The 27,715-nt window shown below is 35.7% G+C and overlaps 1 protein-coding gene and 1 long non-coding RNA gene across 2 annotated transcripts in view; one reads left to right on the top strand and one right to left on the bottom strand.

Moving 5' to 3' along the window:
• LOC134664744 (uncharacterized) overlaps window positions 1-27,715 on the bottom strand; it is a 384,916-nt gene that overhangs the window by 266,760 nt on the left and 90,441 nt on the right. The gene's annotated exons all lie outside the window — the stretch shown is intronic.
• On the top strand, window positions 5,308-11,894 carry LOC134670709 (uncharacterized). Its single transcript, XM_063528527.1, has 4 exons — window positions 5,308-5,387; window positions 9,624-9,788; window positions 11,202-11,351; window positions 11,719-11,894. Exons 1-4 carry the CDS (start codon window positions 5,373-5,375, stop codon window positions 11,866-11,868), a joined length of 480 nt encoding a protein of 159 aa, XP_063384597.1. The 5' UTR covers window positions 5,308-5,372; the 3' UTR covers window positions 11,869-11,894.

Genomic DNA, 27,715 nt, shown 5'->3' with positions numbered 1-27,715 from the left:
AATTCGAACAATGCTTATAAGGTGTCACAGCGATACGATACCGATCTGACAGTGTCACAAGTGACATTTCTTCAACCAAATACACTTTTGACACTGACAGATCTGCATCGTATCGCTGTGACATCTTACAAGCATTGTTCGTATTGGCCCGTTAAGTTACAATTAAATAATACCTAATGATTTTCGGACATCTCTCCAACAAGAATTTAAAAATAATATCATAAAGTATTACTGAATGACAGAATTAGCTGCTCATTTTTACTGCACATTTTCACTCAGTTTCTTAGCAACTGAAAAGTTGAAAGACTTAAGCGGTACTCCAAGTAGTAAGTGCTCTTCATTAGGAGTAAACACAGCTCGAACACGTACGAAACAGATTTGTGCGCAGCTGTGCTGCAAAGCGTACAAGTGACACTTTCACACTTTTTCCATGTTATATTAGAGGATAGGTTAAATAATATTACAAACTTTATTAGCTTTTGTTGTTTTGTTTATTTGCACTTTAGAAACAATTGTTAGATATAAAAGTAGAAAAGTTTAACACTTCCTAACGTCAACGAAACAATTGACTTACAACTCCTTAATATTGTGTTGATTTCTCAACTTGTATACTCACTTTAACGTTTTGCACACTAGGGATGTCACTCGGTCGACACAGCACTCACGATGGCAGGTTTTGCAATTTCAAGTAAATATAGCGTTTACGAATATCGCCACTTGAAAAACTGGACATCGTATTCGTATTATACTCGTATTATATTAAGTAACATTGTTGCAACGCTGCACCAGCAACGCTTCTGCAGTTGCAATCCGATGTGGAGTTTAAACGTTGTAACAATATCACAAACATTCTAGTATTCAATGTAACATACAACGACAACGCACTTACATCGGATGGCATCACAAAGTATCGTTTGATGGTCGTAAACCCATCCCTTAACGACTGGCCGATCTCGGCGCCCCGCCCACCCTACTCCAGGCTTTTATGTTCCATCTTAACCCCAATAATAAAATGCGGGTAGTAAATAGATAATAAGGGAGGAACGGTAGACGCCATTAAAGGCGCCATCGGTGTAGTTTAATAGTCTATGTTGCCCGCTAATCGAGATTGCGTGCCGTATTTAATATCAATTTTATTACTACTTTGCATCTTACGGAAATAATACCCGAAACCCTGCGGCAGTGTACCTATAACAATACTTCTATATACACGTTAATCTATGTTCTATTTAGAATGTGCATTAGGCGTATCATAATTATATTTTTATCATTGAATCAATGAACATCCAATTTTATGCTCTTTTATTCTCCGGCGTAATTTCGGCTACATTAATTCTGGCCTACGAGTTGCGACACCGCGTTTAGGCGCTTTACGTGTCACGCCTACATTACTCCGCAGTGGCCGACGAGGTGGTGAAGTACGTTCGCCGGAAGACTGGCTACACGCTGAGGGTGCACCAGCTACAGTCGCGTCACTGTGTGCATTTCAGTTCATTTGAATAAGAATTTTCTTTTTTTTTTGTGGTTTGTGGTGCGCGTGCCGCGGTCTCTGCAGGACACCATCGCCACGCGCAAGCGCGGACTTCTGGCCGAAGGATGTCGTGTTTCGGCGGTTCCGGGGCAACCTGCCGAACTCTACGCCGAGTCAGACGACGCTACGGAGCCACGCTGTTCCGTCATCGCCCAAATCTAATGTTTAGTTAATATATTTTTTATGTGTATTGTTTTTCTTAGTTTTTTTATTTTATTTTGTAGTTTCACTGTGCCTTAGTTTAATACTGAAATGCTGTGTTACTTATTTGATAAAGAAATAAATAAATTAAATGTATAATTTGTTAACCCGTGCGAAGCCGGAGTGGGTTGCTAGTAAGTTTATATACCTATAGTTGGAAACACATTATAGAAGGTAGAAACTATATGCTGCAATGATGCTAAACAGCATTCTGATCTTTGGTTAAATTTGTATGTAGGCACTCTGCGTAGGTACTTAGCGTCATGCATGTTGAAATCAGTTTCACGAAACTAGTTTCGATATATGTATGCGAAAGTGAAATAATTAGTGTCGTGAAATTCACAGTATCGCAGTGACCGTGGCCCCATCAGCATCGAAGCTACACGTCCGTACAGCGCAGGCAAGTGTCGCGAGAGTTTGCGACACTAGTTTTCAGTTTTCACTATTGAAATATTATGATAATGTGATATTTGCAGTTGCGCCTACTTTAAGGTTACACAGTACTGGCAATAAGTGGAACCCAGTCAAATTTGATTTTGGATAGCAACGGTTCCATGAAATGTTTGTTTACCTTTAGATTTGTCAGTCGATCAATAACAGTACTCATAAAAGGTCTGAATAAATTTCTAGTATTGGTTTAACTGCGTTTTAAATCTCTGCAAAGTCTATCCCCCACAGTGGTTATGGGCCCAGCACGCTTCCACTGCGGGGGATAGACTTTGCAGAGATTCCAACTGATGAATTTCAAGATCTAACACGATTGGAGCAGCCAGGTTCAGTTTTGCATGAAAAAGCTAGCAAGATGTTATGCGACCTGAGGTCCGGAGGCAGTGTGTGCAGGCTCAAGAGGTCGCTGTACGGGCTCAAACAAGCTGGTCGACAGTGGAACATCAGACTGGACGAGCAGCTGAAGTGCATGGGATTGCAAGCATCTTTAAATGAGCCGTGCCTTTATTTTAAAAATATAGATTCGCAAACTAAACTCTTTGTATTAGTTTACGTAGATGACATTCTCGTCGCTTCGCAAAGAGGTGAATGCATACAAGATTTCAAAAAGGAACTGGCCACTAAGTTCGAATTGAAAGATTATGGCATTGCGAAATATATGTTAGGCATAGAGTTTGACAGATGTGACAAAGGAATGAAATTGTCACAAGAAAAATATATTGATGATTTATTAATTAAATTTAATATGGATAAAAGTAAAACGATATCTACGCCTATGGAATTTAAACAAAAGTTAGAAAAACCTGTGAGTAAGTGCAGTGAAAGTGAACAGTATCCTTATCGTGAAATTATAGGTTCGTTGATGTACCTCTCTACGGGAACGAGACCCGACATTACAAATACGGTGGCTGTATTGAGTCAATTCTTGGATTGCCCTAATGAGGAATGCTAGAACGCTGCAAAGCGTGTGCTGCGATACCTAAAGCATACTAAACAATATGGGCTTGTTTACAAAAAGACAGGTAAATCATTGCATGGTTACTCGGATGCTGATTGGGGAGGGTGTTTGATAGATAGGCGTTCTTATTCCAGTTATGTTTTCATGTTAGGAGGTGGATGCGTGTCGTGGAAGTCACAGAAGCAGAAATGTGTCAGCACCTCATCCTGTGAATCGGAGTACGTAAGCTTGGCCTCGTCAATGACGGAAGCAGAGTACTTAAACAGCTTGCTTACTGAAATTGGGTTACGTAAGTTTGCACCATTATCTTTACATGTAGATAATCAGGGGGCGATTTGTCTTGCGAGCGATCCAATGTTCCATTCTCGGAGTAAACACATTGACATAAGGTACCACTTAGGAAGTGTATTAAAGGACAATAAGAGTATTGAGTTAATGTACTTACCGACCGACTCAATGCTTGCCGACATATTAACGAAGGCTTTGCCTAGAGAAAAGCACTATAAGTGTATGCGTGGGCATTGCTTGTTAATTGTTTACTTTTGTAATAGTTGTTCTTTGATATCACTTTAATTTGTTTGTATGTTTTATTGTGTTACCATTTATTTAGAATATGCACATTAAAGGGGTGTATTGAAATATTATGATAATGTGATATTTGCAGTTCCGCCTACTTTAAGGTTACACAGTACTGGCAATAAGTGGAACCCAGTCAAATTTGATTTTGGATAGCAACGGTTCCATGAAATATTTGTTTACCTTTAGATTTGTCAGTCGATCAATAACAGTACTCATAAAAGGTCTGAATAAATTTCTAGTATTGGTTTAACTGCGTTTTAAATCTCTGCAAAGTCTATCCCCCACATTCACGTCGCATTTACTCTACGAAATTAGTTGCATGACACTAAATAATTTCACCCAAAAATCGCGCAGGACATGAAATATTATTATGAATGGGCTTACTCATGGCCACAGACTAGCCGAGGCGTAGACGTGGTCTACGATGGAGCGAGCTCGCCCAGAAGGTGCCTGTTCACGGCACCTTCTGGGCGAGCTCGCTCCATCGTAGACCACGTCTACGCCTCGGCTAGTCTGTGGCCATGAGTAAGCCCATTCATAATAATAATAAAAAAATGCTTTTATAAAATTAATGCATGTAATACGAAAATATTAAATTACACCTGTACGTAAAACTGTCACGAAATTAATCCCGCAGAACGGCGCAATGAGGTATTTTCTAGAGATGCCACGAATATTCGGCAATTTTCGGCCTATTCAGCCACTTTGCCGAATATTCGGTATTCGGCCGAATGTTCCCTACTATTCGGCCGAATTTTTACGGCCAACACTAATTTTACCAAAAAATCGCGCAGGGCACGAAATTGACTTGCTTTCATGCTTTACGAAAATATTAAATTACAAGTGAAACTGTTGTTAAAACTAATATCACTAAAGCAATTTCACGCCACCAATTTCGTAATTTAAATGCAGTTTTAGGTACCGTAAAATGGGGTGAGTTGGGTGAAATTTGACTTTCAAACCTCGATAAAATTTTATTTTTACATGTAAAAACTAAATGGTGTATATAATAAGTGGTTCGGACGTTTGTATTTTATTTTGGGTAGTTCCATTTCATAACTTTGACGATAAAGAGGAAAACCCACCTCACCCCGTAATGCCTCGTATTTGGGGTGAGAGGGTTTTTCATACAAAGGTGATTTTGGAAGATTGTTCGATCGATTTTTTACTATGCGTATTACTGTAGCCCCATTTTAAATTGGAATACATTATTTTTGTAGCAGTAGACTTAAAATCCTTTCTCACCCCCCTCTTAAACCTTCTCTCCCCATTCGTAATCCAACTCTCCCCGCGAAACCTACTCACCCCGTTTTACGGTAGTGTATTTTAATACTACACTGTTACACGATCTTGTAAATGACCAGATAATATTTCAATAATAACATCCGCTCGTTATTTTGCCATTGTGCTAGAATTCGTTAACCATAAATGTCCTCACTACATATTTATAAATAGCGACCCGTCCCGGCTTCGCACGGGTTACACAAAACCTTAACAAATATACCTAAATCTTCTTCAAGAATGAAAAACGCATAAAAATCCGTTCAGTAGTTTTTGATTTTTTTTATAAAGTTTAGTGATAGTGATATGATTTACTGGCATGGTTTATTACGGCCGGTTGTTATTTATATTTGTTTATTTTATTGTATTGTTTCCATGAGTGCAAAGCAGGTAAGAAAATTTAAAATTAGATTTGATAGGTATATTAAAATTATTCAACAAAAGTAAAATTGGGAATAGGCCGTGCAGGTACAAGGTGAAGGTAAAGAGAGCATTACACTTGATGAAAGCACCATATCTAGACACGCGGCAGCGTGTTAAGCCAAGTTCAAGCAAAGGAACTGGCTAGCCAGCGCCGAGTGTAATATTACACGAACCACTTGGTGCCACTTTTGACCCTTCTATAACTCAAAACATCTTTGACGTAAACACATAAAACTACTTGTGTTTAATTATATCCATAAGGATATCTAGAAGCCCAAATTTCATGAAGCTAGCTCAAACGGTTATAAAGGTATGAAGGTCAAAAAGTCGTAAATTTTAAGACTGACTTATGACTTATAGGACCTAAACCTAACCTACTTCCAGATGACCTAGAAGGATGAAATTTGGAATCCAGCTTGGTTACTGTGTGTAACCGTAGGAAAAAATCTAAAAATTAAATAAAGTTAAAAAATAGGGGGGGTCCCCATACAAAAAAACCACTTTTTATTGGGACTGACATATAAGTACCTAAACCTAACCTACTTCCAGATGACCTAGAAGGATGAAATTTGGAATCCAGATCGGTTATTGTGTGTAACCGTAGGAAAAAATCTAAAAATAAAATAAAGTTTAAAAATAGGGGGGGTCCCCATACAAAAAAAACATTTTTTATTGGGACTGACATATAAGTACCTAAACCTAACCTACTTCCAGATGACCTAGAAGGATGAAATTTGGAATCCAGCTCGGTTATTGTGTGTAAGCGTAGGAAAAAATCTAAAAATAAAAAAAAGTAAAAAAATAGGGGGGGGGGTCCCCATACAAAAAATATTTTTTTATTGTAGCGTTGGAACCGTTACAAGCAGATATTTGAAACTACCCCAATATATGTATTATTATATTTGCTATATTAAAATAAAGTTTAGTCAAAAAATAAGTGGTGTCCCCATACAAAAAACTTGTAATACGCTCTAAACAACCGGCCAACGGTGTGTCGTCGGCGGCGCGCGGCACCACATAATTATACAAAGAACAGAAGTAAAAACCATACAGCGGAAACACAAGAAAAAACATTAAATCTCAATACCTGCCTAGTTTTCTTTACAAAAAGTATTGATATCCCACCAAAAACATAAATGTAAAAAAGGAGAGCCAAGTTCAATACAAAAATTATGCTTGGCTGTGGGGCTCGCCGCAAAAAGAATGGAAATCTAAATGAGTGCCACTGCCAAGTTCTATGCAAAATCCAAATATGTATTTATAGGAACAAAATAACATTATAAACAAGTATTAAACTCTATTTCTTTGCTTTATTGGATACCTATAACAATTGCTGTTATTTAAAAAAATGTGAGATCTTAAAGTAGGTTAGATTTGGCTTGGCCAGGTTTTATCAGAATTACAATATATATAAAATGATTGATATAATGAAAACTGTCGAGCGAAGCGAGGCCGGATAGGTCTGAGCGCGGGCAACCCCATTTCCCGCCGAGGTATGTATAGTGCTTTTCTCAAACATGCAATGAAATAAATAAAATAAAAAATCCACGAAACCCAAGTTTTATTTATAGAAAAAACTAAAAGTAAACTACACCCAAAATATAACCAACACGTACCTATATCATTATCACGCGTATGTTTTACACGAGTCGTGTATTTTTACTACCCGTATATTTTCATGTATCTTTGATTTTTTCGCCTTGTATCCGTCTGACTGTCGTTTTCGTCACAAAGGTTTACATAGTCTTTCATGTTGATATCATGTTTCACATACATCGTTGCTTTATGCATGGAGTAAATAAGTATAATTTCCACAGTGTTGACGAATTTGTAGTTACATTCATTTAAAATATGCCACAAAACTGTTTCTAATAAACTGTAAGCCATTTTTCTTAGTTTCTCAAAGAATAAAATTGCCATAAGCAACCATATACATACTTTGTCTTTGACTTAGCGGCAGAGGCAGCAAGTTATTTAAAATCAATTCTGCTTACGCTGCCAATTCCAACACATACGATTACAATTAATATTTTCATTATTTCGTCGGAACTCATATTAAAGTCAAAAAATCAACAACACACCATAAATCCAATAAAACAGAATGAATATTTTTCAACTTTACCTCCATAACAATTAAAAAAAATCATTACGCGTGTTTGAGTAGACCTTTTTACCGCTAACGTTTAGATGAAATATTTTAAAGATTTTTATTTGTGTAGTTAAATTTATAATTTAAAATTATAGAATGTATTATTTATTAAGTTCATGTTGATTTTATACAAATAAAACTGCAAATTATAGCAAACATTGTTTTTTGTTTTTTTTTTTTATAGGCGTAGTGGCAGAGTGTCATTACGAACCATAAAGCAATAACTGCCTCTAGTTTTTTTTAATGGATGAATGCTACGATGCTGTGTCACAAATATCTGTGAAATGAAAATTAAAAAAGAGGACTTTGCCGGCCTAGGCCTGCAAGATGTGTATGAAATTCCATTAACGACCTTTTGTCCTAGCCGCACCTGAAACGTCATACTTCGCAGCCTATTATAAGGAACATAACATCAATATTTCATTGCATGTTTGAGAAAAATCATTTAAAATATTTGATCTAGACGTTAGCGGTAAAAAGGTCTACTCAAACACGCGTAGTTATATTTTTTAAATTATGGAGGTAAAGTTGAAAAATATTCATTCTTTTTTATTGGATTTATGGTGCGTTGTTGATTTTTTGACTTTAATATGAGTTCCGACGAAATAATGAAATTAATATTAATTGTAATCGTAGGTGTTGGAATTGGCAGCGTAAGCAGAATTGATTTTATAGTACATTACTACAGAGGCCGGGACGAAAGGGGTTGCCGGCCGAAGACATATAGATAGACGGCCGAGCGAGCCTCTGCCTCTGCCGCCAAGTCAAAGACGAAGAATGTATATGGTTGCTTATAGCAATTTTATTATTTGAGAAACTAAGAAATAGACTTACAGTTTATTAGAAACAGTTTTGTGGCATATTTTAAATGAATGTAACTACAAATTCGTCAACTTACAAATTATACTTATTTACTCCATGCATAAAGCAACGATGTATGTGAAACATGATATCAACATGAAAGACTATGTAAACTTATGTGACGAAAACGACAGTCAGACGGATACAAGGCGAAAAAATCAAATATACATGAAAATATACGGGTAGTAAAAATACATGACTCGTGTAAAACATACGCGTGATAATGATATAGGTGCGTGTTGGTTATATTTTGGGTGTAGTTTACTTTTAGTTTTTTCTATAAATAAAACTTGGGTTTCGTGGATTTTTTATTTTATTTATTTCATTTCATGTTTGAGAAAAGCACTATACATACCTCGGCGGGAAATGGGGTTGCCCGCGCTCAGACCTATACCCCTTTCGTCCCGGCCTCTGTAGTAATGTACTATTTTTTTACCACACCAACGCTAGTAAATTATAGACTATAATTCATTAGAACCACTACCACCAGTTTTGACAATGACAGATACGCTCGCGTCTAAGTAACTTACTTTCTATGCATCTAGCTCGTACTCGCATATTAGTAGTGCAAGCGAGATGTATAGAAAGTAATTTACGTAGACGCGAGCGTATCTTTCAATGTCAAAACTGGTGGTAGCCGTATAGAAATCAAATCCAAATGAGCCAATATCAAGAAACAACTTAAAATTAACATTTAATTAACTTTACCACAGTTATAGATAAAATGCAAATCAGTTTTTGACGAATAATGAGAGACTTTACGAGCTAGTGTGGTGAAAATTGTGACGTTTCACGGGTATTACGGCGGTTGATGTAGCTTTTACGTCGCGTAACACCACATTAGTACCTACACATAGGAGCGTCGTTAGTAACATAACAGCGTACCTAAAGCGTACCTTTAGGTATTCGTAAAACGTCAAGATTATTTTTTTTACAATATTTTTGTTACGTCTGCTGGCGAAATTATTTTTAATAGGATCGAACTCGTTCGATTTCTTGAGACATTGGTTCGACCGCTCTCTAACCAACTGACTTATCGACACTTAGTCCACGACAGATTATTTTTTCTATCATTTTCCTCTTTTCTTTATAATTAAAAAAAAAATGAAAACTTGACACGTGTAATAATAAAAATATTTTATTAGCAAAATATATTTTTATTAACACTTTTATCAATAAATGTGGGTTTGCAGGAGACATTCGAAGCCATTTTGAAAGAAGCTCGAGACTGTCCAGACCCGCAACCGCCTTACCTCAAAAAGCGTCCCATCATATGCAGTTACTCCATAACTGTCGTGAACGGCAAGCGGTACTTTAATGGCAACAGTACCGTCACATCGGACACACCGTTTCTAAATGTAAGTTTTATTAGAAACGAACGACAGCCAGCCGCCCACGTCATTCTCGAATGCCCAGGGGTGGCAAAATAACGGGCACAACACCTCGGCTCACCGGGGTCTCTCCCAGAAGTCGTCGGCAACGTCAAGGGTCTGCTAGGCTTCTTGGTAGAGTTGGGTTGGCAGGAATAGTGCCGCCAACCCATTACGCAAAATAGGCGCGATACTATGACGTCGAGTTGCGGAAACCAAGCCCGCGAAAACCTATAACCTATAGAAACGAACGACTAAACACCTAAACCTTCCTCAATAATCACTCTATTGATAGATGAAAACCGCATGAAAATCCGTTGAGTAGTTTTTGAGTTTATCGCGAACATAGGAACACGCAAACTCACAAACAGACCGAACGCGGCAGGGGACTTTGTTTTATAAGGTGTAGTGATGGATAGCGACCGCAACAGTATTATTGTTGCAGCGTTGACCAGGAGATATCACTGGAAAATATTCTTGAATTGTGTTGGAGGCCAATTCTATGGTACAGTCAGCTGCAGAGATAGTTGACGCCCCTGCAAACAAATTCATATGCAGGGAGGGTGATCAGTAATCATGCAGCTGACTGTACACTAACATCAGAATGATATCCATTCACTCATCGTGGGTCGTGCTCGCGCCAATATATATTATGCGCGGACAAGTAGGTACCTATTCCGACCCAAATGCACGATAACTGAATGACATCATTTTGATGTTAATGTATGTTCGAATTATAGTATTTTTCGAACAGGAAGGTTACGATGATAGGGGTCAAATCAATGCCATTTTGCGACTTTTGTCATTTTTAGGTTATAATATTTATGGAGATGACGTATGTTATCGTACACTGCCTTCTTTTTAAAAAATATTTTGGAAAATACTATAGCCTGATGGTGTCGTTGCCGCATTGCAGTCGCCATTTTAATCATCATTGAACCTTAAAACTTCCGTTATTAATTTAATTTGATTTAATTGAAAAAGTAACGTTGCAATTTATTTATTTATTTAGAAATTTAATTCAGGCAACAAGGCCCATATTACAAATACCTTACAGACTAACATACATATGTATTTTATAAACTTAAAACTAAACACTATTTAGACGATAAAACGGCGACGGCGGCGGGATTGATAAATTACAATAATAATGATGTTTCAGTCGCGATGAGAATGTCACTTTCCCTGAGTTAAATAAAATATTAATATATTATTGTACTGCTTTTACTGTTATTAAGTTCTGTATTTTTCGAAATAAATATATTTTGAATATTTTTTTAATAAATATTACGACTTTAATCGTCGTATTCTGAATTCGTTTAAATCTCCAAATACAAATTGACTTTTTTTGGATAGGTACTCCGTAAGTAATATAACTGAGTCATCTTTTGTTTTATACAGTTCAGTGGGAGAACGTATGACGTGGACGACGTTGGTCGGCGAACGCTGAAGTTTCAAATTCCACACGTTACATGCCGGAACATTTTTGTTAGAGCCGTCCTTATGTACGCGAATATAACTCTGGACTCAAAAAATTGTATGTTGAGAAAAGTAAGTACGCGCTGAATGAGGTTACTTCTTGAGGCCGTTGATGGCTTTTGAAGTTACATTCATATTCAGACTATACGAGTATGTCTGTCTGTCTGTCTGTCACCAGGCTGTATCTCATGAACCGTGATAGCTAGATAGTTGAAATGTTCACAGATGATGTAAGTATTTCAGTTGCCGCTATAACAACAAATACTCAAAAGTACGGAACCGGAACGCACTTGTCCGGTTTTTTTTCTTTTGCCTTACGCTATGAAGTATTGAAACCTGATGAGTTATAGGTACAAAATCAAATTACAATTAGAATATGGCGTTTTAACCTATTTTATAACAATTATAAGGCTCAGCTAAAATATTTCATAATTTTAAGGGAATATACCATCACGAACAAATGGATTTGGACAAGATTTCACACACCATGCTGACTTGGCACGCTCGAGGCAACATCGTGCATGAGCTGCAGCTGGTTGCTGGAGGAAGCACTGTCTTCTGTGCCGAGTTCCTCGTTACAGTACAGTAGAAAAATAATACAATAAAACTTATGGTAACATTCCATTTCTGACCGCAGCTGCACTACTGGTACTGAACGCGTCGGTGTTATTGTCAATTTCCATAGAAAAATGAACAGTAGTGCAGCTGTCGTTGGAAATGGACTGTCACCTTTAATAAAACATTTTTGACTACCCGTGTCCGAAGTAAGTGCTTGTTTTGTTTATGACGTTACAATATCGTTAATGGGTACCTACATAGGTACCTACTTGCATTGCAAAATACATGTTATCCCTTTAAATGAGGAGGAAAGTAGTAGAAAAGGATCTATCTAGATATGTGGTGTCGGGAGATTCACTGCTAAGCTACTCGTACCTATAGTTTTCCCAATATGCAGCGAAATTTCTTCGTAAAAGAGTAAGGATAAAGTTAATATTATGTGTCATAAAATATCCCTTTATTGATATATAAAGAAAACAATTCTTATTTGGTTTCCGTTTTGTTTCAATGAACCTTGTAGCGTGATGTAATAATAGTTTTAAACAAGAATAACCTATAAGATACCTAGACAAACAATTTTTAAAAATAATGTCAAAAGCACCTCAAAAGAGCCAAAATTATAGCTTAGTATGTTTCTCTTTCTACACGTGTTTTTTTTTCATTTATACGTTCATTGTCTCCACGCACCGGATTCATGCTCATAAAAAACCAGCCGTAATTGTACCACATCATCTAATAACGAGGATAAAATAGTGTCTTTTCGATTATAATGCGGGGCTCGTACCGAGCAATCGAGTTAGCTGGTCCGCCCGGCGTCGCTCATTACCCATACCTATCGCCGTGCGCGGCACGTACTAAGGTGCACTGGACTTAGATGTGCAGGAATAGATTACTTACTCCGTTTAGCGATCCAAAATGAGACTTGGCCTCCGACACAAGACAGCGCCACTTTTCTCGGTCCTGTGCGAGTGTGCGACCTCTCGCCTATTGTTGGCTCGAATTTAGTGAAGGAATAGATTAGGTACATTTATTTATTAGGAATTTCATTATGCTTTGCTCTGTGCTTTGGAACCTGAAAAGTGTACGAGTATTTATATTGCACTCGGTATTGCGCTACGAAGATTACCTAACTATTCTTAGCATAGCCAGAAAAGTGTAACGTGCTACGGCGTAGACTTGCGTTTATACTACGTTTGGGGCAAACAGCATACTGCCACCTGATGGTTAAGCGGCTATTGTAGACTATGATAGAATTTAAATTCAGAGGGATTAACAAATTTAAATTGCATTAACGTTAAGCTTTAAACAGTTCCATATGAGCCTATCGAACAAAGCAGTAAATTTTACCGTTCATACGTTACGTACGTACGTACATTTGTTGATATTGTATATAGCAGTTAATCTGAATGAAATCACTTTAATGTGTGCTGGATAGACCATATTTTTTTCAGGGCATACGTGTTGCGAAGTTTCTCATGCAAATCAACTTTTTTTAGAGCGATTCTGATATTATATTAATTCTACTGCATAAATTATGTGCACACAATTTGATTTAGACGTACCTCTACCGTAAGACGTAACTATCTATTATGGCATTTTTAGATAGCTTTATCGCCGTGTAATGAGGCGTCAGCAGATTTCGCGAATGCAAGATAATTCCGATCGCCCTCTGAATTATCCGTAAGATAGTTAACCGCGATGATCGTGGGGTTTTCCTTTAAGAGTCCGTATATAATAAAAAAAACGGTTATAATAAAAATGCGGTTGATGCATGCAATTTTTAAAGTAGGTACATACTATGAAATATATGTCTATTGAGTAGGTACCCCAAATCACTTTTTTTTCCAGAACGCTGCTTATATTTGGTTATTTATTACGTCCTTCTAATGATCTTAATATTGTATAATAACTTGATTAACATTACAGTTATTGGTTTTCATGAAATTATGTTGGTTCTAAGAAGCCAATTGTCAATTGTCTTAAAAAATAAAAAAACATTCCATTTATTCCGAAGTGGACAAAACATGTGAATTTGTATCAGTTTCATAATTTAACGTACCTTATGACTGCAATCATCATTACCGTAAAATAGCAAACAGAAATTAATAGCAATAGACAGTGATACTAGTTCAGTAATACCAAAAAGAATAGATAGTATAGAGCGGTCCTGTCATAGTAAATGTTGTAGTCACTGTAAATTTACTGCCATCTATCGACACACGACTATAACTCAAAATAAACACGTATAAAATTATCAAAAAAATTAATATATATGGAGAAATGATTTTATTATTTTTATATCATTTTGACTCATGTTCATTCACTGATATCTATGTGTTAAAATTGTTAAATATGAAATGGTGTCGTCACGCCATCTAGCCGAGAATAGGCTAAAGGTGTGTGCGCCATCTATCCGAGAATGACTTTTTCTTGATTTCCGAGGCACGTTTTTTTCTTAGACTTTATTGATCTTATACGAAGTTACATATGTTTTTGGTAATACCTAGTACGTAAACAGAACTCTGTACGAACTCATCTCAACGTGACGCTTTATAATGAGTAAGTAACTACCTAAATAAAAAAAGGCTGTGCGACAATAGAATAAATGGTTGATGAACTGATTTTACACAGACTATATAACTTGATTTTTACGTATTATTTAACTTCATGGCTTAGTCAGAATATCAAGTTTCATTTGTTCGCTACCTATCACAAAGATGAGCAATGAATCTGTCAACGATCGCCATTATAATAGCATTTCCTAGTTCTGTCGGAAACAAATAAATCTGCACAATAACAGAGAACGTCACTAAAATTAATGTGTGTCTGCTTTGACATAAGCCGCGGAGTGCGAGGGGCCCAAACTTAATGACGGAGTGGACAATGACGGGAATTCGAAACGGTTGTCGTGAGATTGTCGTGAGGGAAACTTTTGTAATCCTTAAGAGAAAAGTAGAACACGAAAAGTCTTTTGGCAATTTGAAGCTGGTGGTAATAGGATCTTAGCGCGGATTTTTATTGGATCACTATAAGACACAGAACTTACAAAACAATGCTAGAAAATGTAGTTTTTAAATGAGTAGGTAGGTATAATATGGTACGGTATGGTATGGTATGGTACGGTTATATGGTATGGTAGGTATGTAAGATATTTGCAGTAACCGTATAATCTGTTATTGGCACCAGTTGAAAATATCCTGAAAAATCAAAAACACTTCAAACTCAATCCAACTTTGTACCGATCATAATAAGTAAAGAGCAATGCACTCGCTTAAACTAGAAAATTTAGAAAATGGAGTTTCGAACTTGTTGAAAACTTACCAACAGAAGATTTAACTTTCACATTTGACAGCTCATTATTTGAAAAATACTTTCCATCAATGATGAAGCAGATAAAACGATGTTTTATGTATATGAGTAATTAATAACTGAAGATATTGTTATAAACCTAAGTATCCATTTTTTATGTTTTATTATTGTAGACATTAGTCGTGGTATGTACTCATACTACGTAATTTTTGAACCATGTCACTTCATTTGAATCATGCATGAAAATGAAAATTACTAATAAAATCCCGTTTTAGTTTTTGAAACAAGTTTTATTTTTCGTTTATTATACAAGTCCGTAAACAGACACTCAAGATGCGGCCCCTAAGTAAATCAAATCAGACAATCAAGTGGAAAAATCCATGTTCCCAGTACAAACAATCAGGTCGAGTTACGCGGCTGGAGTGACGAGGGCCTCAGCCTATTTGATCTTCTCTAGACCTCTCCTGGGACTGTGCTATTTGTTTTAAAGCTTTATTACTAAGTAATGTGTACATAGGTCAACCCTCTAAAAATTTCCTGGCTCTCAGCTGTGTTGACCAATATCTTTAATGTGAAAGTCGACCCGGTTTTATTCAAATTGAATGCGTTATTTCCCGAATGTGGAGGTTTGAGAACTCGAGTGTGTATACTGTCATTACAGAAATGGAAATCTTATCGGAGGGAATGTGCTATCTCAACAACTTTAATCCTTACAGTAATTATGTATACCTATGCATATATTAAATTTAAATGAAAATCTTTTAAATCATTCATTTATACGAAGGACGAAATATGTGCACGCATTCACTTACCGATACGTTTTAAGTACCTACCTACACAATCAAGTTGAACTTTTAAATTCAATTCACAGTGCCAAAGTATCTCTTGATATATTTCACTGTTCGCAGCCACACCAAATAAATTAGAACAGTCGTAAAGCAAGTTATCTATTGTGTCCACCTAAATTTATTCACCGTCTGATACAAAAAACTTGTACGTCCCGACCGGGGGTCCCTAACCCCTGCAAAAAGGTGTCAATTTTTGAAAGATCGCACCACGTCATGAATATTATATGAACGAATCCAGTTAAGGGTATTTTGCGATAATGTTCGAGTCGTTTGGGAGGCTGTCAGCCTCTGTCATTTCACATGGATTGGCCCTTTGTTAAAAGTAACACGTACTGTGTCATCGTGGGTTGTGGGCATATCGTGTGGAAAATTTGCGTTTTCGTTTTCGATGGGACTGTTTTTCATATATTGTGTGTGGACATTTACAGACTAATTTATTGTATTATTGTAAATTTTTAGTAAAATTAATTTAGAATTATTTTTAAAAATTAGCTAATATATATATTAAATCGAAATATTGATCGACTTAGTAAATCGGCTGGGCATACTCGCCTTAGTTATACCCTTTTATTCATAAAACTATACAAAATGACAGATTAAGACAAACGATTAATAGCTAATTGTGGCTTGTACCGCGTTTATGATTAACGCTAATAGTAATTACAACCAGCAGGCGTATCAGTCAGCGGTTACTTTATCCACGTGATAAAATGTCCGTCACTTTTTAAGACCGCGCGAATTAAAGTGCCGGACAATGTCACAAATCCAGCTGTCACGTAGAAAACAACGACCATCATATCCGTATAGTAAGCATTAAATAGACAATGTGACTCATCGATAAACTTTTGCTAAATATTTTGTCTCAGCATTGGTGCCAATATATCTACAATGACCAATTCAACATGACAATATAAGAGAAGTATTTTTATAAACTCTCAAGTGCTATAAATCAGAGATTTACACGAGCAGGAGTTCGGCAAAGCGTTGCGCTTCGGAAGGAAGTCGTACAGAATAAGTTTTTTTGTGTCATCGATTTCACCGACCGACCAAAAATATTAAAAATAAATGCATTGCAGTATATCACTGTATTGCAGTGAATAAAAAATACATTATTATATTGACTACATATCAACTGTCATAAAGTTAAATAGCTAAATAATTACCTGACCGGGGTGAATAAGGATGGCTGGGGCGAATAGGGAAAAAACTTAAAATGTGATTTACCCGATAATTTCTTAATAACTATAACTACCGCCACTAATTGTATCATACAAAATCTACTATTATTTTCAACCGAATAATACAATTTGTAGTGATAGGTATTTAAAATACATATGTTAATTTGATTTGTAGTTTTTAAATTCAAAAGTGTATGTGAAGTCCCCAATCCACATTGGACTAGCGAGGGGACTATAGCCCAAGCCATCTAGAGCATGAGAGGGGGCCTGTGCCCAGCAGTGGGACGTATATAGGCTGAATTATTATTAATTTGTAAGGTATGTATCTATGTGTGGGCCTTTGTTGCCTGATAATAAACAATTTTTGATTTGATTAGATAAATATCGTAACAAAGGATTTAATCCTAGCAAGTTTTTCACCTTCCTATAATCACTTAAAAATCAATTTCAGCGTTTGTCAACGACGACGTTGTAACGTTATTCCGCGTGAACAATTTTCATGTCAAGCGCAAAGTCGCCCCCAACAATGGCGTGTCGATGACGTGTACGTTAAATGTCATATTTGAAAAACTCGACAGCTTACTAGATTTCTTTATTTGTTGACTTTATGTAGCTAAAAATACAGATGTAAGTAGTACATAATTGTTTTCCATCGTATTTTCTCGGAAACGTTCGTATTTGTGTTCTACTTCAGTCAACCTCGAGACTGACTAAAACAGTAAGACTCGTTCGACTCGTCCGTGAAAATACGATGGGAAATAATTATGCCGTACAGCGATGTCGCTGTAATATAGCGATAATAAAGTCGTCTACGTCGGCTACTATGTCGACTACTTTATTATTTTATTATTCATTCTTTGTGAATGACTAGGTCCTAAAAGTAAAAGTCTGATATTACTTAGGTATACAAATACGTTATTACAAAACATAATCAGCCGCCACCTTTCTAATTCAGACATCGACCGAGCTGACAACCACAAAATGAATTCCCTTTCAAGTCGTTAAAGCAACAAAACGAACGGGAAATCGTATTACTTTTCACCGCACACTCGCTCAAAATTCATTAAAACGTGTTCTTAGTCAAATGTAATAATTTATTTAAGCAAAAATCCCTAAAAGTAATATCCATTGAGGCGTATTTAAACGTTAAAGCGGAGATGTAAAACGCGCTCTTGAGATCGTATAAGGGTATAAAATATTCAGCATATCTTTCACAGCATTATGTCATTTACGGCGTTACCTTTTAGAGAGTATTTACACAAAAGAAGAGCGAATCAAAAATGATAATTACATGCAAATCTGGGGATCGTTTGAGAGCAGCTCTGAGCTTAGCAGCTTGGCTTTATTTAATGATGAGATAGGAAGCGTATTTTTAACAGAACAAAAGGCGCTAGGGAGTTTTAAATACGCCCAGTGTTATTTTTTACCAAAACAAGTGTTATTTTTTAAATAGACTAGTTTTTAAAATTTTGGAAAATTAAAATACAAGTACCTAATTTTGAGAAAATAAAATGTACTCAATGTAGATACACATACTTACGATACCTTTTTACCTAGATATACACATTACACGTCAAAGTAAAATAAAAGTATGAAGCTGGAACAATTCCGAACAGGATATTGAATCATGTTTTCAACTTAGGCGAAGGCAATACAATATCCTCGGTACATTGGTGTACTAAATATGAGTCGTTTCAGCAAACCTAACTCATTTGCGCGAAACTTCTGCGGAGCAAACGCTACAGAACTCAAGTCATTATTCGCCTTCCAGACGAGCAAATATTTGCAAAGACGAAGTTGGTTCATTATAGTTTTTATTTTCCGTTTTATGATGTTGAATGTGATTGAGTCTAAACAAGAGGAATGAATTCGCTGAACTTGCACCGACAACAACCAATAAAACCTTTCCCGATCAATGGTGGCTCCTTGAGTGGAAAACTTAGGATTGCCGGAGCAAAAATCGCTTTCGAATGTTTGGTCTAGACGAGTTATTAAGAATTTATTTTTCATAGAATTTGTAAATGTATTCGGGATACAGATGGATCTGATTATCGGGATTGTGTGCACTGCTATGACGAATTGATGTTATTGATATCACCAACTAGCTTACGTTTGACTGAAAACCAACATAAAAGATTCTCACTAGCGAGAAAGTAAGTGTACAGTTTCATAGAATAACATTTATTTGAAAACCAAATGCTTATTCATTTAAAAAGACCTATATCACAATTACTACGTACTATACCTAGTGTTATAATTAAAATCATTTATTCGTCGTAGTCCATGGTATTACAGATGTTTTAAGTTTTTAAATAATTAACAATACTATTGTAGAGTATTATTTACTATTCTTTCTCGAGTAAATATTATTATGATTATTATGAGTTACAACTTTATTTTGTATTATTTTAAGTAAGTATTCAATTCAATGTACTTAACCTACAAATACAAAGTTTTAAATGTATTTTTGCACCAATTTATAAAGAAGATTTCATTCGAAGTCTTCATCTTAATAAAAATTATTTCATACCTACATAACATAGATTAATTTAGATAATTGGAATAGCATTACCTATAGGTACCTACTCCATGATTAATTTCTCGTTATGAAAGAAGACTCATTAAATAGGTACTTCATTTATTTGAATGACCTTACGTAGTCTCAAGACTCGGCAATTATCGTAATGACATGCATTAATAGTCATGAAGGGTCGAAAGGCTGAAATATTAACTTAACCCCTTTGTCTTGCTTATCAAGGAGTAATCGGTATTAATGGAGACACCTTCAAGATTTATCGGATCTTTTGGCACCGTTAGAGCCGATTTATGATTATTACTGCCTTATGGTGAAATGACTGTACTTAATGTGCAGTGCGTTCAGTTCAGCCAGCAGAGTTTTTGAAAAATCATATCGTGATCATACTACGATTGCCAAAATATATGAATAGCAATAATTATAGGTCTACGCACCATTTTTTTCTATTTTTACACAAAAGCTAATTAACATGAAAATTGTTCTTAAATATGCATAATGTTATTTTTAATCGAACTCATCGATTATTTTTTTGTTAAAAATAATGATACCCGCCATCCCGGGCACGCACAGCCGTCATCTCAGCTTGCTGGGTTTGGAGAAAGACCTGGGGCCAAATTCGACATGTACAACTGTCAGATTTCGCATCCACGTCAAATCAACAGTTGATTTTATTGCGTACTGAGTGTTGATTCCATCAACGATGGATAATATCATTTGGTACAACCAAAACTCAACTCTAAACTAAGGGTGGTTCGGTTTGGTTTGCTTGTCACCCTAACTGTGGATTGTTAATGTCAAATTTTGACATTGTACGAATTCGAGAACTTATGATTTTTCCCACATCAGCGGGAGATCAACACGATACGTCAAACGTCGCTTGTCGAATAGGGGTCCTGATATCACTGCACCTTAATAATGTATTTCATCACCACTGATAACTCTAAAGACAAAGGATAATTTATTTAAGTTGCATCTTTGGGTACAAACTTATTGTAATGTAAACAATTGTTCAGCATTATTTATTTAATCGTATGGCGCATATACATAAACATTTTTACAATAGATAGCTACATAACTATAATTATAAGTCCACATTCAGGGACCCGATCCACGAGATTGCGTCGGATGTTAACTTGAACAGATCTTCCGGAGAGCCAGATAAGAATTGTTTAGCATAAAACATAACCATCAAAGTGCAGTGCTATATCAATTGCTAACATCGAACTTGTTATAATGAGTATTAACCAAATGATCCATTTTGATTTTTTAAGTAATTATTTTTATAAATGTAACTGCTCAATTAAGTTTTATTGACTAATACTTCATTTGACGACGTATATTTTAGCTGAAATTTTAATACTTGTAACCAAGGTTAAGCTATACGTAAGTTAACCCTTTACCAGGCTAAGGGATATATATTTCCCACACATGGCACTTCAAACATGTGTTCTATTTTCAATGAGTAAGACTGACATTCGATTGTCAATTTTGAAATATCAGCCTGGTAAAGGGTTAATAGTTTGTTGCAATTGAGAAAAATTCACATTGGTAAAGGTAAAGCATTCTCCTGTACCGTAACTCCACTAGTAGTTAATTATCTCATTATACAAGTAAGTTAGTAACTTAAGTTAATAAATATACTACATCCTTATATATAGTTTTAAAAGTGTATTTATTTATTTACTCTTTGTTTTCTCTCGTAATCCGCAGAATCAAAGGAAATTCGATTTGGCGAGCGCACGAAGACCCGTAACAAATAAACAAAAAGTTTTTTCAGTACAGCTCTTTTACTGCGGTTCCGTAGAAGTACCATATTATTCATTGCTGTAAATGCCAGCCGCCAATTTATAAGAAAAACACTTAGATGGTTAATTACATAAAGGTTAACTGGAAGAATACCCTTAATTTTTTTCTGCCCATTATTCTTCTTTTTCCTAATCAGAAGAATGTGTACCTATATCATCGCCTAGTACCTACCCATATTTAAGCTTTGCTATGTTTGCGGGTTATCAGGAAATATTTAGTATTTTTTTTTGTAATTCAGAGAAATTCAAATAAAACTATTTAATTCACGTAAAATAAACTTGTAAGTTTTAAAATCAAGTATTTTCCGGAACCCTAAAACAAGTGAAATGTAGTTTTTCGTAGAAAAGTGTTGTAACATATGCAGCGCAGGTAAGGGGCGGCCCGGCCTGGCCTAACGAAGAGGATGCGACGCAGGAATACCTGATCATGTCAACCGGTATTTTCTTATAGTTTGTTGTTTGTGCGGCGATTGAGAGAATCACGGTAAGGTTAATGTAGTGAATACTCTTCAACAGTGAAATCAGTATTTAAAATATGGGATTGTCATATGCAATATCGTTACCAAAAAAAAAGTATATTCAGGAAAAAACTGGGCAAAGTAATATGTACCTCATACTTACTAACTAGATCAATATACAAAATTAATTCACTATAAAAGAAACCAGGAGCCCAATTCAGGACCAGAAATATCACAGTTGACATCTCAAATCCAGAACAAATTCAGAACGAGAAATAATAATGAGAATCGGGCTGTGGGCAATATACCTAAGATTCCTACATTGCATAAAAATATGTATGTACTGCAAAAATATACTGCATAACCCCCTTATTCATAAACGTTTACTAAAGTTGACAAGCCGATAATAATCGTTTGTCCCTTTCCGACTTATTGGTATGATGGAAAGGGACAAACAATTATTATTGGCTTGTTAACTTTAGTAAACGTTTATGAATAAGGGGGTAAGTCTTCACATGAAAATGTTATTGATATTATTTTCATACTAAGTAACCCTTTAAGCTAACTGCTAATATTACGGCCCTCAAAAGGGTTTTAAGAAACCCCATGAATTTGATAGCGAACCATTTATGTAATGCCCTCTATGTCCATTACTAAACTAAAACTTGGCATCCTTTATAATCTTCAAAACTACTAATATCTTCTTAAGGCCTTTGTCTTGTAACCATCAATATCGGCAAATGGCCGGGGTACAGTCAGTATCATAAACCTTTATAATAAAATTAATATATTCTTCACAGGTGATCATAAATAAGTGACGTGAATAGATAGATACCTATAAATTATGACTGCGTTGCGGGCACTGTGGTTCAAGGCGGAGGTCGGCGAGATAACATAGATAACATTTGTTTACGCAAATTGATTACCTATTTAATTACTTTTATGTAAAATAAATCATTGTTCATATATTCTTGAAATGTTTGATAATAACCAGCTATTAACAAGTTATTTAAATTTCAAATGTACAATACATGATACATAATTTACGCCCTTATTTATAAACGCGCTACAAACCTCAATTAGCTAATGATCGTTTGTCTTTATCTGTAATTTTGACTAATGTATTTGTAAGAAAGGGATAAAACGTAATTTAACTAAATCAGGCCCGTAAAGTTTTATGAATAAAGGGGTTAGTTATTGTGAGTTTCGAATTTGTCTGTTTCTTTCACCTGTACCATTGAATAAGATTTAAATGAAAATTATGCACGTCATTTTGTAAATAGAGCTCTAATTTTTCTTCACCACTTGTTGTATCTCTTCGGTTGCTTGGTAGAGAATGTCATTTAGCATTAAGACCGCCATTTGTACATTGTTATAAGTTAGGTATATTTTGTGCAATAAAGTTTAAATAAATAAATAACTTTTGTAGCCATCTGTACTTATGACGGTCCCTTCAAACCCCCAGAGGTCACTTCCTCTTGTAGTTAATTATAATAACTGAAGGGACCACGTGGCTGGACTCGAAGGCCACTTTGTGCTCTCGCTTAATGTCCAGACCCTTTCTTGATATGGCCGTGCAACTAATTGATTACAGTTGGGTAAATTAAGTGAGGAATGTGTCATATTAGCGGGGTCGTGCAGCATTGCTATTGGCTGTTTGTTCTTTTACAGGTAAGTATCGTATTCGTGAATATTATTAAATCATCGGTTTTTTTTGTTCCGGAATCAAAGAACATTGGCGAAGCAAATCATTAAAAGTATGTACGTCGAGGACGGTTTTCACGGTTAAAAATTAGGCTCCATTATTTGTTCCATTTTAACTATTTAATTTATGAGATATAACTTTTGTGTTTCTTTACGTGCATGCTTTTCATGTATATTCAATTATTCATACTCCATGTATGAAATTATTTGAATTTATTTGTACAGGTTGAATCTACCTATTTACAAAAGTTGTACCTATTGTAAGACAACACGTAATTAACAAACTATTAGATTCCCTCCAACAATACGGAAAGCAATTGATGCGTAAACCAATTACCTGTTCCATATAGCATGTAAGGCCCTTCATTTCTGTTGCTAAACTCAATTACATACTCTGACGACCGAGTCCTCATGGTACACTCACCAATATATCGAGAGCCCTCTGCGTACATGAGAAACAGACATCAGACATCATGCAACAGACCAACCTCTATAGAACTAAGCTCAAGTTGTTTTGGAACGATAGTGCGTACCTATAGCTCTATTACGTTATACCTAACTATTTGAAAATGTAGATTAGCTATTGCGTCTTATGGTACGGATGATAGGAGACGCTAAAATCAATTATTTTGATCTAATAGTTGGAAGTGTTCTTATGCGCGTTAAGGAGTAACGAGTTTCGTATTAACCCTTTTCGGAGAATAGATTGGATATTAATTTTGGAAGCTGATAGCGAGCGTTGCCTGAGTGATGAAACCGATTAGTAGGCATAACTATGTAGCTTTAGGTAAATGATCAAAAAATACTCGTTTTACCTATTTATATCTAGTTTGTACATATATGTGTTTACAGTATGCATGTCGGTTATAATGTGGTGTTAATTATTAAAGACAAATAAGACGATGTTAAGAGATTTTTAAATACATCCCTGGCAAACAATTACCTTAGTTATTTTTATGAAGTATTTTGATTTGTGCTTTTTTAAAGTAGTCACACTAAGTACTATAAATTATAAAGTGAAATAAATGTCATATACTAAAGAAAAAGTAACTAAGCCTTCCAGTAAAGGAGGCTTGAGTCACTTTTTCTGTAGTTTATGCCATCTATTTTAGTGCATAGCTCTTAAGTAAATACTTTTCTCCTTAACATTAATAAATAAACTTAGTTTTAGCTTGTAGTAAAATGAATAAAAGTTATAATTTATCTTTGAAATTCAGCTGTATTGCGTCGTGCAAAGTAATTAAATACCACTATAGACTTCAGAATTCATTGTGTTTTCGTTTTTTTTTTAAAGAATGTTGATATTATGTCGGCAAACTTTTAATGTATGCCCGTTGCGCAGTGAATGCTCTCAGTGGGGCGGTGTGGGGAGGGAAACTTGCTCCGTCGATTCCAGATGCTTGAAGAACTAATTTAACTGCCTTCGGTCCCCCACTGCCACTTCAATAAATTCTAAACTATATCTAAATAATTCTCGCAATTCTATTTTGCGGCGGCAATTTCACATTTTGCAAACCGTGATAAATATGAAACGCCTTCAAAACTTTTGCTGTGCAGTATTAATCGTATTTTGCTTGTTTTTACAGTTGTCTTTCTTTTGATTATTATCATGCAAGTAAAGATTTATTTTAGCCTCGTCAAAGTGAAGTAGGAATATTAATGAAATAAATGTCAGAAACATTAGGAAATAAATATATTGAGAGACTTTGTATTACCTGTTCGTTATTCCGTGTTATAGAAAATAAAATACATACATACATCACAGCAAGCAAAACATAATAAGACGTCACGTACAAACAATCAGCAGACGTCATCCGCACCTCATCAAAATATCGCGTTACACAAATTCGGCCGAGCCAATTATCCGTGCGCTCATTTTCCGTCCCATTCCCCGGTGTAATGATCACGTGGTGATTTTGACAGTTGCGCCTGGTTTTACTCCCTATGTAGGGTAAGGTTGGAGTTTGCGAAGATGAACGAGCATCAAACATTCGCTACAAATCAGATATTTAAATGATTGCTAGTTCCTGACATCTACGAATGAGACCAAATCGCGCTCATCTAATATACGAGTATGTATGTACAGCTTACTGCCAGATGGCGTGACTACACTCTAAAAAAAATTTGGTTGGCCCTATCAATATCTTGATGGCCGTAATCAAGCATCTTGATTCCATACGAGCCTAACAAGAACTTAAACACATCAAACAAGGTAATTCTGATTGCTATTACTATTGTTAGGTAACTGAACCAATTGAGATCTTGTTCAATATTTACACGAAAAATAATTATGCTAACTAATTGATCCTAGTAAGATCAACTAAGGGCTTGATAATGAAAACAAACAAGTTAGTTTAACTAAGATGTAAATCAATGTTAACATGAAGAATTACTGTATTAACTATTTGACCCAAATAAGTTCAACTAAGAACATGATTACACCGACTTATGGCGTATTAGCCTGAACTAAGATATTGGTCAATTTGAATCTTAATTGTTTAATCATTTCAACTAAGATGTAAATCAATGTTAACATGAAGAATTACTGTATTAACTATTTGACCTAAATAAGTTCAACTAAGAACATGATTACATCGACTTATGCATCTTATTAGCCTGAACTAAGATATTGTTCAATTTGAATCTTAATTGTTTAATCATTTCAACTATGAAGCTTGTTTAGTACAATACCATTCTTGTTCAATTGTACTATGACTTACTTTGTCGCATTTACTAAAACATTTCTTTCAGATCTCTAGTTTTTATACGCGCCGTGCTGAATAATGCTGGTGGTCCTCGTTGTTATTCTCAAGGAATTAGTCTTAAATACTAAAATATACATTATACATTTATTTCAGATCTTTTTGGCGATCGGCTTAGACCGGTTTAGCTTTACAAACACGGGAGGAGGCGTGCTTGTGAAATGTGAAGCCATATCGGCCTAGGCCGATCCTCAAGAAGATCTGAAATAAATCTGTAATCTGTATTACCTACTTAGTATTTAAGACTAATGCCTTGAGTATAATGCGAGTACGAGGACCAGCATTTATTCAGCACGGCGCGTATAAAAACTAGCACAAAGAAAATGTATAAAATTTAAACGAATAAGTAGTAAATAAAATATAACAACAAAGAAAGGGATAAAACATAATTAAACTAAATCAAGCCCGTAGAGTTTTATAAAAAGGGGGTAAATGAATAAAACAAAAAAATATTATAATAAGATGTTATTTATTCATTTAATCATTTTGAAAGTAAACGTTTTGCATTTAAATTCACGCGCACGGATCCGTGTCTAAGCTTACGAGGGGTTAACACTCGTTGGTCCAATCACGTTCACACTTGTTGGTCTATCCAAGCACACTACACTCACAGTGTCACTACGCGAGTTTGATTCGGATGTCACTGGTTGTTTTTTAGTCAAACAAATCACAAGATTCCACACATTTGACAGTTTAAAAACCCATCTTCACGATTGTATTTGTGAATTAAGGCTTCTCTTACCAATCTTGGTATATAGTGGCGTGCTGTCGAAATGACCTTGGGACTATGCAGCTCGATCCATTGACTTATACTCGACTCAAGGTGACACTGAGCAATAGCTGACTTGTGAGCGTCGTTGTTCTTGACCGCAGCGATGTGGCCTTTAATTCTGCAGGCAATAGTGCGTTTGGTATGCCCACTGTACGAACTACCAAAACTGCAATCAACTTTGTACACACCAGGTTTTTCCAGAGGAATAAGTAATTGAATGAGCTTAACGCAACTGCGTGCTACAGAGACTGACTGCTCGGTCGCACGCGCCACGAGAGGGGCGCGGGCGGGGCGGAGAGCGGGTGTACAGGCGATCCCCCTACTTATCTCTTGATTGATCGGATTAACCGATTATTTAATTTAATTATTAAGAAAATCGATTTAACAAATAATTCTTAGTAGAATGGAATATTAGTTTCGTAATCAATACAATAACTTGATCATAATGGGATTGAGTGTTTTATCTTCCTTGTTCTAAATAAATTATATGTTTAGTTGATTCAACT

The sequence above is a fragment of the Cydia fagiglandana genome, chromosome 1, assembly GCF_963556715.1.
Source record: "Cydia fagiglandana chromosome 1, ilCydFagi1.1, whole genome shotgun sequence".
NCBI classification, from domain to species: Eukaryota; Metazoa; Arthropoda; class Insecta; order Lepidoptera; family Tortricidae; genus Cydia; species Cydia fagiglandana.
The sequence above is the reverse complement of the archived record's forward strand: the minus strand, read 5'-3'. Positions and strand labels throughout refer to the sequence as shown.

Excerpts from the sequence above, each read along its gene's own strand:
- LOC134670709 (XM_063528527.1), top strand. Across the intron at positions 9,789-11,201 it reads CGGACACACCGTTTCTAAAT|TTCAGTGGGAGAACGTATGA; the intron begins GTAAGTTTTATT and ends TGTTTTATACAG. Across the intron at positions 11,352-11,718 it reads AAAATTGTATGTTGAGAAAA|GGAATATACCATCACGAACA; the intron begins GTAAGTACGCGC and ends CATAATTTTAAG.